We start from the raw sequence: 12,891 nt of genomic DNA on the forward strand, positions 1-12,891 counted from the left end.
TTCAAAGGGAGGCAATGTTAATTTTTCTAGTATGTAATTAAGGTCCCAGGCTGGTATTGGTTGCTTCCTTGGAGGTCTTATATTCTTAGCCCCTCTGAGGAACTGTCGTAAGAGTGGGTGAGAGAATAAAGGAGGATCCGTGTTGAATTCTGCAGAAATGGCTGAGGCATGTATTTTTATGGAAGAAAATGAAAACCCATCTGTGATTACTGCAGCTGTATGCACGATGAACATCTGGCACTGTATATTACGCATGTCCCTTTACCCAGGTGCACAGGATACCACATTAGGCCACTGGGAGTATCCCATTAACATAAGTGCTGACTTGTTTTATGATGCATACGATGTACAAAAGTGTAACGTAAGCTTTACCAACTTCAGAAAAGTAGACGTTACTATTTCAACCTCTTTACATGCTGATTGCAGCTTCTCCTATACTTGCATAATGTTAATATTCTTATGAAATGCCACTTGGCCCTGTTAGTGGCTGAAGAGAGTCTTGTATCAGACCATTTGCCTGGCTAATAAGCAATAAATAAACAAGTAAACAAACAAAATAAAAAAACAATGCAACAATGATTACGCAGCTGCAGCCTACCATGATTGTGTTGTGTCCGGCAGCAGAAACATTCTTGGTCTGAAGGACGTAACCCCAACAAACCACTTTGAAATGTTGGCCCATACTCCACTGCCTGAGGCAGACTATTACTCTGCAGCTGAGTTTCTGTCCCTAAATGATGCATCTGCAGGTCCTGGGTCATGAGAGGACCTGGCCAACATTGCAATGGGCAATCTTTGGTAGCACCAGAGTCCAGAATTAAAGGTCTTTGTACCAGGGGCTGCATTTCAGGAAGACAACAGTAGCTGGAACTAGGCCCATAATGTACATGAATATTGCAGTCCTCAGGCTGGTCAAATTCTTTATGTAGAAAATCCACTGAAGGCATTCGCTGTGAACTCCGTTTTCTCCTATGGTGCTTCTTTCTATTACAGTTCCGCTGTTCTGTGCAACAAGGTGCTGAAGTTTGAGCATTACACAATCCACTCTGCTCAAAAGATGATTCTCCTGCCTGAAATGTAGGTTCCAGGAGGTCATGCCCATGATGCAAACAACGGGACTTACCTGAGTGTGACACACACTGTGAGACATACCTATTGTCCAAAGGCAGAGTGCAGTTCTGTTTTCCTTTTGTAGTCCTTTGCTTCTGTGGGGCAACCTTGTCTATGTTATGAGACATACCCTCCCTAGCCCCAGAATATCTGCTCTCCTCCTGAGAGTTTTGTAAAGACCAGTGGTCCACTATACCAGATGTGCTCTGCTGGTTACCTCTGTAGTGATGGTGCCTGTGATGGTGATAATGTACATGGCTGAAAACTTGACTGTCTGGTACAGACCCCTCCCTGTTGACTATTGAATCTAAAGACCGTGGTCGGAGCCCTTTATATGATCCTTCTTGGTTCTCTGCTGGCGGCTGTCCAGGGCCACAATAAATAAATGGGTCAAAATCACTACTTAAGGAGCTTCGGAAAGTGGACCAGCTGCCATAAACACCTTGAAGACTTACATCTGTGCAGTTCTGAACAGAATCACTAGAAGACCCATGACAAGGCCCAGAGCTAGAGTCACTGCCCGGACCATCAGGCAAGTATCCACTACGTTCAGTTCGAAAACTACCACCTGAACTACCATCATCTTGTCTGCTGGGTCCAGTCCCATGGGAAACAGCAGCAGTAGCCCCTGGTCTGTGAATTTTTGTAGACTGCAAATTCCATGGTCTCACAGCAGGTGTTAGGGGCTGAGAACCACATGGTCGTTGATGAAAAGTTGTCTCTGGCCAACGCATGGGCATCCGGTAATGATTAGTGCTTTGCTGGTGACCATATACAATACCCTGCTGTTCATTTCGGTGAAGACCACACTGACTTGGGGTAGCCAGCTGTCTACAAGGCACATATCTTATTGTATTACAATCTATCTGAGAAACTTCTGAGTTCAGAAAGTATGACATTCCTGGTGGCTGAAGTGTTGTGGCAAGTCTGCTACTCCGTTGGTGATACAGTCCTGTTCCTGCTGCATTGTGAGGTCTCGGAGTGAAAGCATGCTGAGGGTATGGCTGCAAAAGCTGGACATGATGGCTCTGGTCTGAGTCGGGTGCACTTCTGCTGTGTGAATACTGCTGTGCAACAGATGCTCCATCTGTAAAGGAAAATAAATGACATAATAAGGTAGAGCACAAAAGTACATGCACTCAGAATCATTTTATCACACAATTTATAAGATGTAAATCATCTCCGCTGTGAACCTTCACAGTAACTTAATAAAGCAAACTCATAATATTCTCAAATCCCTGAATATACAATATGACTAGACACTTGAATTTTCTTTCTATCATTAATGTGAACAATTACTCTTTATACCTGTGACCAAGATTTGCTTGGAAAGGGTGGTGGTCAGAAAGTAAGCAGAAGCTGCCATGTTTCCAGTCAGCAAAGTTAGTAGGTTTGCTCTTCTAGACATTTATTTTTTTGTTTGCCAAATATTTATATCTTGGCTTTGTGATCAAATCCTAATCACCTCTCATCGAGGAATTCAAATTGTTTATACTTGCTTTGCATAGCTCAGTTAAAAGTGTTTCTGCACTGTTACTTTCCAAATTACTTTTAAATTTATTTAGTGTACTATACAAGCAATGGTAATCATGACCCTTAAAGCCAAAAAATGTGGTCTGATTCATGACCCAGAGGAATAAAGTCCTGACAATGATCAGTCTGATTAGTGGCTCAGTCGCTGGAGGAGTCAGACAGGGAAGGGAGGGTGTGAACGGTCTATGCTGGCTCTCCCATCTTGGGGGAAGGGAGCTGCTAAACTCACTACAGTGCTGACCAGACCTGGAGTACTGAGGTCTAACATGCAGCACTATGAGATGGGTGTCAAATGTGCTGCACATTACCTTGGGGAGACAGGATGCGAGTGCAATGCATGAGTGTGTCTTCACAGGAGGTATCAACCGAAAAAGTCATAGCCAACACAGGAAGGGAGTCAGGCCGGGAGGAACATGCACCCTCCATGTGAATGGCAGTCTGTGACAGTGCTTAACTCTCACCCTGAAGGAGAACCACATAAGTTTATAGGTTTTCATCTCAGTAAGGGAACAAATGTGTCACAGGTCTCTCACCCAGACAGGGTAAAGAAAGAGTCATGAGGCTTTTGCCTTGACAGGTGAAATGGATGGTTTGATAGAGTGCTGGGGAGAGACAGGTGAAATGGATGGTTTGATAGAGTGCTGGGGAGAGACTAAAGGGAGTAAATGTTTGCCTTTATCAAATTCTAACTGGCATTACAAGTATACAGAAACAAAAGGGATTAACAAAAGATAGTCAACAAAACAAGAAGGAATGAAGCAGTGAAGGACAAGACAATGGAAGCTAACATTCTCTGCAGTGATATTACTTCATATACCAAATTGAACCAAGTTTTTTTGGGGGGGTGGGAGGCAGTTGTCAACTGCCAGGAATCAAAACAGAATTCTGGCCAATATCTGTAAATGAAGACATGCTACATGAACAGACAAGGAACCACAGCAACAATCAGTAAATTTGAAAAATCTGCAATGCTTAATTTATGTGCATGTTAAGAATGGTTTTCACTGCAATACAATACAACAGTGCCTCACCAGTGGTATACAGGGATATAGCCTTGACTATGGCCCAGGTGACCCGAGTTTGATTAGCAGATTATGCACCTGAGGGAAAATGCAGAAAGGATCAGTGTGCCTATCCAGGTGAGGCAGGAGCATATGGGACTGTTCCTTGTTAAGTATTGGCAAAGGCCAGTGCACAAAGGGAATGAAGCTTGTAAAGTTTGGCTGCTCCAGGAGTCAAGGATGGTACATAGTCTCAAGCCACTCCTCACTGCCTGAGTAGTCGGGAGAACAGTTGCATCAATACTCTGATGGAGGGCACTAGGGCTAAGAAAAATCCAGGTCTACTTCAGGATGATGGCACTGCTCCCTTATTACCATACATGCTTTAAAGAAATTAACCTGAAGTAAAGTCCTCAAGAAGGAGGAAAGAACAGGACAACTGAGCATGCTAGGAGGAAGGCTTAATGGCCCAGAAGGGGTACTGTACAAAAATAAAAAAAAATGTGTACGTATGTATGTATGCATGCATATAAGTACGTAAAATAGTGACACTTGGCTCGGGCACTAGCTAGTATCAATACCATAATTTCTTTCTTTGTAATAAGTGTCTAATGCTATATAAAAGTCACCACTGATTTTCACATCTGTATTACTACCAACTTAAAGCATAGAAAATACAATTTTCCCTTTAACAATTAAAAAAAAAATTGTTTATTCTAGATCTGAAAAAGTAACCATTATTTCACTCATGGCATACTATGAAGAAATGACTTTGATGCCAGTTTTGTGTGAAAGTATTGAAAACTGACAAAATGCTGTCTTTTCTAGAGCAATTGCTGGCATTCAACACTTGTAGGTTACAATACTTGTGTCCCAGGCAATTCATGATGGGCTAGCAGAAATGAAAACAATGGATAGTTTAAGATTGTCAGAGAAGGTAATTATAGGAAATAAATCTCACTCTGTATTACAAAAAGCTATCTGAACTACACATAAGCAGCAAATATACTTTTGTTCATAACATGATTAAAAGAAATTACTACACAGCAAGTTTGATAAAAGTTTTACAAACTGAATTATCTGGTTGTATTAGGTTAAGAAAATGTGTCTCCCTGTCTTTCTTTGATTTTCAGCACCTTTGCTGCAAAATATGTAATACTTTTACGGTGCTACTTCAGAAGCAAAGGTAGTTCTGACGGCATAGAGAGATAAATTCTTAGGTGACTTCAGTTTAACTGCTCTTGTGCTAAACACAGATGGTAGGGGAGGATATGCATGCTAATCATGGAGAGAAGGGTAGGGCAGAGAAGGATAAATACAGCTACAGTCCCCATGAAACAGGTGTGGTGCTGTGACACGTCTTGGGGATGGGCTTTTGGCACACCAAGGCTTCTCCTGACGGTAATCCTCATTATCAAGTGTATGGTAGCTTGCAATTGCAGGGAAAGATGATGTGGATCTCTAGTGATGCAGGTAACTCACCTCCCTTCCTGGAGGCTGAGATCAGGCCCACACAAATGTACTCACTGCTGGGATTCCAGCAAGGTCTCAAGTACCCTTTATGGCTGACTGTATGACAGTCCTTTTGGATGTCTCTCACCCCTGTACTATACCAGGATAAGCCCGTAGTTTGGGGAGAACAAACAGGCAGTCTTCTTAGTGGGGAAGCTTGAAGATCAGCAAGCAGAGGGGCAAAAAGCACATTGGGGAAAAAAAATAAAATCTTGAAAAAGTCAAAATGTCTGTATGTGGCATAGAAGCCAATTCTGCAAAGTACAATTAAAATCTTCTGTGGAACAAAAATGCTTCATATTCTAACCCTAGGACATAAAAAACAAAATGCTCTGTTTATGGATCTACGATATCTACCATGGGAATGGTTACCATTTATTACATTCAACTTTTGTGCAAAAGGGTATGTATGCTTTGCCTTTCTGTTGGAGAAAAAAACTCCCAAATCTCCATTTATGGTACTTTGCACCTTGTGCCCCCTTTACTTATATAATCAACTCCAAGACCGCAGTACCTCAAGGAAAGGGCAAACCAAATGAATTTTTACACAGTTCATCAATGCAGTGAAATCTTATTCCCACAAATAATTACAAATCTCCTAACAATTATAGTAAATAAAACTCTTAAAGAGTGAATAGCACTCGTTACGTCAGAAGGTTTAATAAATAACATGATCTAAACTCCACAAGTTCTGCACTGCAAATTTAATTCTCTGGAACCTCTCAGTACCATATCACATGGTAATCACTTAAGATAAGCTCATTAGAATTTAAATAAGTATACCCTACTTCAAAGATCCCCTTTTTTAAAGGTATAAAACAGATTTAGCAAAACAGCCTTCATAAATCCTTAAACATCACTTGTCAAATGTTAGAACATGAGGCTGTTAAAACAGACTCCTTGGACTCCTTGCAAAGGAAAATAATATTGTTGTAAAATTTCTTATGGACGCCAGAATCCTGCCAGTAAACTATGGCAAATTGCTGCAGTTGGATGGCTATTTTGACAAATGTTTCAAACTGAGGCATTTCAAACATTACTTGGCACTTTCAGCATCACCAAGCAATACTTGCATAAAATCCATGTGCATGAGATTTCTCCACTGTTCCATGTGGAGAGCTACAGATAGAGCATTTCACCACAACATACTGCTATGCTGCCAGATTCTGTTCTGTCTAATAAAATGCAAAGCAGAATGTCCAACAGTCCATTCATACAAGTACTACAATGCCAAGGTGATTCTTTATGAAATTATTTTGACATACTTACATAAACAAACACATATACACAGAAAGACACAGGCACACAATCATACAGATTTGCAATCAGACAGACATACTCATTATTCTAGCTATCTTCAAGTGTACAATATGTGAATTACTCCACTTTATATAAATGAAGAAAGAGACTGTATTAAAAAAAAGCCAACTGTTTGTCAAGCACAAAAATGTCCTGGGGAGGTATTATAAGGAGAAAAAAAAACCTTCTAGGGGTCATAAGACCCTCCACCTTTGGCACTAGGTCTCATAACATTTGTGGGTGGTCTGTTATTTTTTTTTTTATGGTGCTGACTTTGTCAGGCATTCTCACTTACATGGCTACACTAACCTCCTCAAAAATGACATTAGATTTAACATATACAATTTGCCACTAATACCACCATAATACTGAAAAGCTGGAGTCCCAAGCATCTCTTTGCATTTATTCCATTATTACTTCTTAATCACTTTGCACAGCATGAATGTTAGGCTTACTAAGTTACAATCATGGTCTGAAGTGATGCATCCTTTGACTATAGGGGACCATTGTGGCTTGGGATACCATATTTCATAACCATATCCTGCTGTTAAACACTTATTTTAAATAAAATATGTACATGTTTAACAGGCGATCCTTGACCCTGTGGTGAAACAACACGGAATGATTCCAGAATAATTCCAGGATTTAAAGAACGAGTGCTATTTATTTTATGTTATAATTACTTTTTCTATTATGTTAAGGGGACATTTTTTAAGCTTCTGGACTGTTTTAAAACATTACAGAATGCATTTTAGAACCAGTGAATATATTTTTTTGTAAGTTATATTCTTGTTTTGTTCTTTGAATTTATTTGTAGTATGCCTTCCCTCAGTTTTGGTAACCAAGCAAATTTCAGATCAAGTCTTTCATTCTTCAAGGAGACTAGAGAGCTACTTTTTGGTTTTTGTTTAGCCTACATTTTATTTTCATTGTTTGATTGGACCTGTTTATTACCAAATGGATGACAGACTGACAACAGTGCAGGAGCTGAAGTCAGGAATGCTCAGTCTCATGTTTATATCCTGATTTCTTTCTATTTTCCTACAAGTCTTCCCCTTCTCCATAACAAGACTCCCTTTCTGAGAGAGAAACACTCTAAATGTAAGAGTTTCCTTTACTGCTGAAGGTTTTTCAGTAACCTTAAGTGTTGAGGACTTTAGTTATTACCCAAGAAAAAATCCAGTAAAAGGAAACGCTCAGCAGATGAAAAACTTTAATGGCACCAGGAATCATAAAATCACAAAGCTTTCAAGCTCCTGCCCTTCTTCAGTGTGTAATACAAGCCATTAAATCAGCTGCTCATTTATACAAATTAAAATAAATCACATGATACAGCACCAATGATTCAATTAAACATTCTCCAAGAAATAATTCAAACATTCCTATAATCAAAAATGTACATAAATCTATAAAACATTTAAAAGATTAAAAACATATTAAACAATACATATAATGATATACACATTCTATATACATATGTTTTCTCACTTTAAAACCATTTGTTTCTTTTTTAGTGTGAGTTTTAAGCTAACAGCTACATTGATACCTGGATATACATCTGCTTGAAGCCTTACAATCCATTCATATTCATGTAGTTCCAAATTATTTAAATGTCCACCTCTCACATTTTTATAAACAATGATCACTGTAAACTGAAATTCATGTTCCATATCTCTTTCTTCTGTGTATTTGGCAAGTGCATTAGTATTAACGTCTCTTCTTATTTCAGATTTGTACTTTATTATACAATCGTTTAACCTTCGTATGGATTTCCCAACATAGAATGCAGGGCATTTTATAAAGGTAGCTAAGTATACAATATTTGACGTGTTACAGGTTGCAGATTATTTGAAGGTATACTTACTTCTCTTTTGTTGTAGGGTGTTCATATTCATTATTTTCCATTATGTCTTTAAGACATACACAGTTAAAGCATGGAAAAGTTCCTTTTTTGTATTAATTTACTACTATGCTTATATCTTTATAGCAAATGCTTTTTCATGTTCATAGGTAGGTACTAGGCTATCGACCCAAGGGCCTACGTAAGCCTAGCCAGCAAGGTTCCATAGCTTACGCCACCCAAGAAAGTTATTTTCCTGTGCCACTGTCCAGCAGAGACATAGAAGTGATCCCCAGGGCGTATTTCCTATTTCCCATCCACTCATCAAGATTTTTCTTGAAGAGTGCTAATGAAGAACTTTGCTTGACATAGATGGGTAGCTTGTTCCAGAGTATAGGAAGTCTCTGGGACAGGAATCTATCCCTCCAGAGTGTCCTGTTTATTGTGGTGACAAGGTTTAGGTCCCTAGAGCATGTAGCTTGGAGGGATTGGGATTTCTTTAGGTGTAGCATGTCCAACAGCTCTGGGTTTGACATACCTTTATATGTTAGGCAGAGATCAACTTGGAGTAGGCAATATGCTACGGAGTAAAGCTGGAGTTTTTTCAAACTAGTTCTGTAAGTAAAACTAGGTCTTCCACCTATAATTTGCTTAATCTCTGGTGCAACAGCCAATATGTCTCAGTTCTTTAAAATAATTTCTTTTACGCCATTAGTTCTTCTATTATAACTAGTAATATAACGTAACTGTCCTACTCTATCTGTAGTTTTATTTACAAAACTAGTTTGAACTTGAAAAAGTGTTTATGCTATAAAGGTATGAAAAAAGTAGTAAATAAATTCAAAAAAAGGAACTTTTCCATGCTTTAACTGTGTATGTTGTAAAGACATAATGGAAAATAATGAATCTGAACACTCTACAACAAAAGAGAAGTATATCTTCAAATCTTCTGCAACCTGTAACATATCAAATTTAGTACACTTAGCTTCCTGTATAAAATGTCCTGCACTGTATGTTGAGAAATCCATACGAAAGTTAAACGATTGTATAATACAGCACAAATCTGAAATAAGAAGAAAAGTTAATACTAATGCACTTGTCAAACACATAGAAGAAAGAGGTATGGAACATGAATTCCAGTTTACGGTGATCAATGTTTATAAAAATGTGAGAGGTGGATATTTAAATACTCAGTTGGAACTACATGAATATGAATGGATTGTAAGGCTTCAAGCAGATATATATCCAGGCATTAATGCAGCTGTTAGCTAAAAACCTGTACTGGATTTTTTCTTGGATTTGCATTTGGTTTTAACAGTGAGAGTTCACCTTACTGTTGGTCTGTTTGCCCTAACTTTAGTTATTATCCCTAGTCACAAGGGCTGCTGATTATTTTCTCCCACACGTTGTGAAAGGCTGTAAAATGCATGGAATGCTCTGGCCATTTTTCAGAAATGGAAAAAAAAACTGTTATAGCAAAGCTCATACAAGTACCTCAGTATAAAATACTTGCAACAATATGAACCTCATTGTTATAACTAGGAGAACCTCACCCTGCAATAGTAATGGCATCCCAGAAACAACTAAAACAATCAACTTTAAAAGCTGTCAGCACACCTAATCCTGCCACATAGTTTTTTTGCTTCATCTGTTTTAATTCATAACACCAGCAGTCTTCATATGCCAAGGATTAGAGGTATAGGAGGCTCAGTTATTAACAGTTAAGATAGGAGGAGATGCGATAAAAATGGTGATATATAATCAATCTACAGGAAGGCCTCCTGGAATAGATGGCATTCCTGTGGAAGTTTGGAAGCTAGGAAGGGAAAAACTGATAAATATCTGGAAGGTTTTGTTTAACAGTATTTTAAGAGGAGGAGAAGACCAACATCCTGGAAGAAAGCGGTAGAAGCTGTAGTATCTAGAAAGGGTAAAGACCCATCAGATCCAGCTTCATACAGGCCCTTTTCGATACTAAATCACGATTATAAAGTGTTTATATCTATAATGGCTAAAAGAATGGCAAAAGTGATGCCAAAATTGATAGATAATGATTAATGTGGTTTTGTGGAGGGTGCACAACATTAACAGAACAGTGATGATCCAGAAGGAATCAGAATGTAACAAAATATCACTGTTGTTGGTGGGTCTTGATGAAAAGAAAGCATTTGATAGAGTAAGCTAGGACTTCATGAGCAGAGCAATGCAAAGATTTGCATTTCCTGAAAAAAATTATAAGGCTGATTAGGTGAACATATGAGGCATCGGAGGTGAAAATTAAAGTAGGTGGGGTGCTCTCTGACAATCTCTGTTGTGAAGAACCACCAGGCAGGGGTGTCCTCATTCCCCTTTGTTATTTGCATTATATTTAGAGCCACTGGCAAAAAAAATAAGGGACTCAGAAATTAAGGATATAATTGGTATGGTAATCAAGAAAAGCTAGCTCTATTTGCAGATGGCATTATTTTATACCTGACAAAACCAGAAAGGGATATTACAGTGCTGTGGCACATACTGAGATAGTTTCAAAACTTTTCAGGATACAAAATTAACAAAGCTAAAACAAAAGCCATAGCGGTAAACTATGTACCCACATAGGAATTGGTTCAGCAATATCCAGAGTTATGAGGACACATGAGAAAATGAAGTAATTAGGAGTATGGATTAAAAATGATAGCAGCTAAGGGTATGTGGGAAGAAACTAAACAAAAGATAATACAAAAACTGAGGAAATGGAAAATCTGTTACATGGATATTGATAGTAAGATACAAGCAGTTAAAATGTTTTTAGTCCCATTAGTTCTATACACAGGTCAGGCATATTTTTTATCAACCACAGGAGAAGTTGTGGGCTGTAATTAATAGAGAGCTGAAGAATTTTATATGGGAGGGGAAGACTCCCAGAGTAAAGTGGGACAAGCTTATTCTTCCCGGAAAACAGGGCAGACTGGGATTACCCGAATGGAAGGTGTATTTCAGAGCAACACAGTTAAGGCTTATCTGCATAGCACAAGCAGAAGACTATAATTCAAAGTGAAAAGAGATGATGATGATGGAATGGGGAAGCTCCAGTAACGGAGAGACTGGGATTTTGGATGAAGACCTTTAAGGAGAATAATCATCGCACAAAATATGAAAGTAGCAGTAGGTATTCTAAGAACTATGCCAATATGGGAATGGAGAAAGGAGATTCTGCTGATAGGGATGACTGCAATTAGGGATACAGACAATAGGCTAAAGGGGGCGGGAATACATTGGAGAAAATTGGCAAGGGAACCAAGGTACTGGGAGCAAATAACTACAGAGGGAAAGGTAATAGAAATGAACATACCAAGAATGTATTTGGACTGCAGGTTAGTGATTAGATTCCATATCAAGCTTTGATATCAGAGTATAGGCAGAGAAAGAGAAATACGGGGGTCCTAAACGAAAGACCAGCACTGGTAGAATTTTTAGTAGAATCTAGAACAGAAATTGCCATTAAGAAAGGAATAATTAGTACAGCATATAAAATATTGCATGATAACTATAAGAATCAATCAGAGGAGTTTAGGTAGGATTGGAGAAGAGAGAGTGGGTAAGCAATTTACAAAGAAACAATGGGGGAATATATGTATATCTCCCAAATATGCAACAAAATCTAGAAGATTTAGGATCTTTGCCAGGAAGTGTTTACATATGTAATTTTATACCCCAAGCAGGCTCCAAAGAATTTTTCCTCATGTAGATGGCAAATGTTAGAGGTGTAATGAGGAAGAAATAGGTAACTGGGAACATATTTTCTTGGCATGTAATGAGTTGGCAGACTTTAAAGATTCCATGCAGTCTGCACTGTCGTAGCTGCTAGGTGAGCAAATTGGAATAACTAGGGAAATTATTTTTTTTGAGCTGTGATACAGACTCGGAATTGCCTAGACATAGTAAGGCCTTGCTGAATCTAATTATTATGGCTGCCAAAAAAAAGCAATTACTAGAAAATGGAAATCAAAGTCTAAACCAACTTTACTAGAAATAACGAATACAGTAACAGAGGTAAACAACTGGAACTGGGATCTCTGGAAGAGGGTAGTAGCAAATTACATAGCAAAAAATGGGAAATGTGGGATAAATACATGCAGAGGAGGAATGAGGTTTAAAAGAAGGCAGGATATGAATGGGCTATGTAATGGCTGACTGACAATGACTGGATATATTAAAAGTGATGTCTAATGTTTGCAGCTACAGTTGTGTTGGCACGGTTTGTAAGGTAACATTTGCAAATGTGACTGTGGCATTATGGTTTATCTTCATTTACAAGACTGTAAGATTGCCTATGTCATACATGAAAATTTAATAAAGATGTTTTTGTTTATAAAAAAAAAGTGTTTTCATGCAAGCATACATTTCGTGCTGTGATCTTCTGTCTGTTGCGCACTGGAAAATGGAAATCTGAAGATATGCTTTTAATGTTTATGCATTGCAGAAATAAAAAAAATATAAACGCTCGAATAAAAGACAGTCAGCAATGATGATGCTTCACTATTCAACTAACAGCTTCAAAAGTTGCTACATACCTTGTGCTTACAACTCTTGTTATTTTATTTATTTATTTTTTTG

The 12,891-nt window shown here is 38.3% G+C and overlaps 1 protein-coding gene across 1 annotated transcript in view; it reads right to left on the reverse strand.

Annotated features, from left to right (window-relative positions):
- Positions 1-12,891, reverse strand: part of RNF43 (ring finger protein 43) — a 1,798,873-nt gene that overhangs the window by 19,566 nt on the left and 1,766,416 nt on the right. The window contains exon 8 of the mRNA XM_044054855.1: positions 599-2,197. Within this exon, the coding sequence (XP_043910790.1) occupies positions 599-2,197 (1,599 nt within the window). The remainder of the gene's footprint in view (positions 1-598; positions 2,198-12,891) is intronic.

Source organism: Protopterus annectens, chromosome 13.part0 (genome assembly GCF_019279795.1).
Source record: "Protopterus annectens isolate FY-2018-M chromosome 13.part0, PAN1.0, whole genome shotgun sequence".
Taxonomy (NCBI): Eukaryota; Metazoa; Chordata; order Ceratodontiformes; family Protopteridae; genus Protopterus; species Protopterus annectens.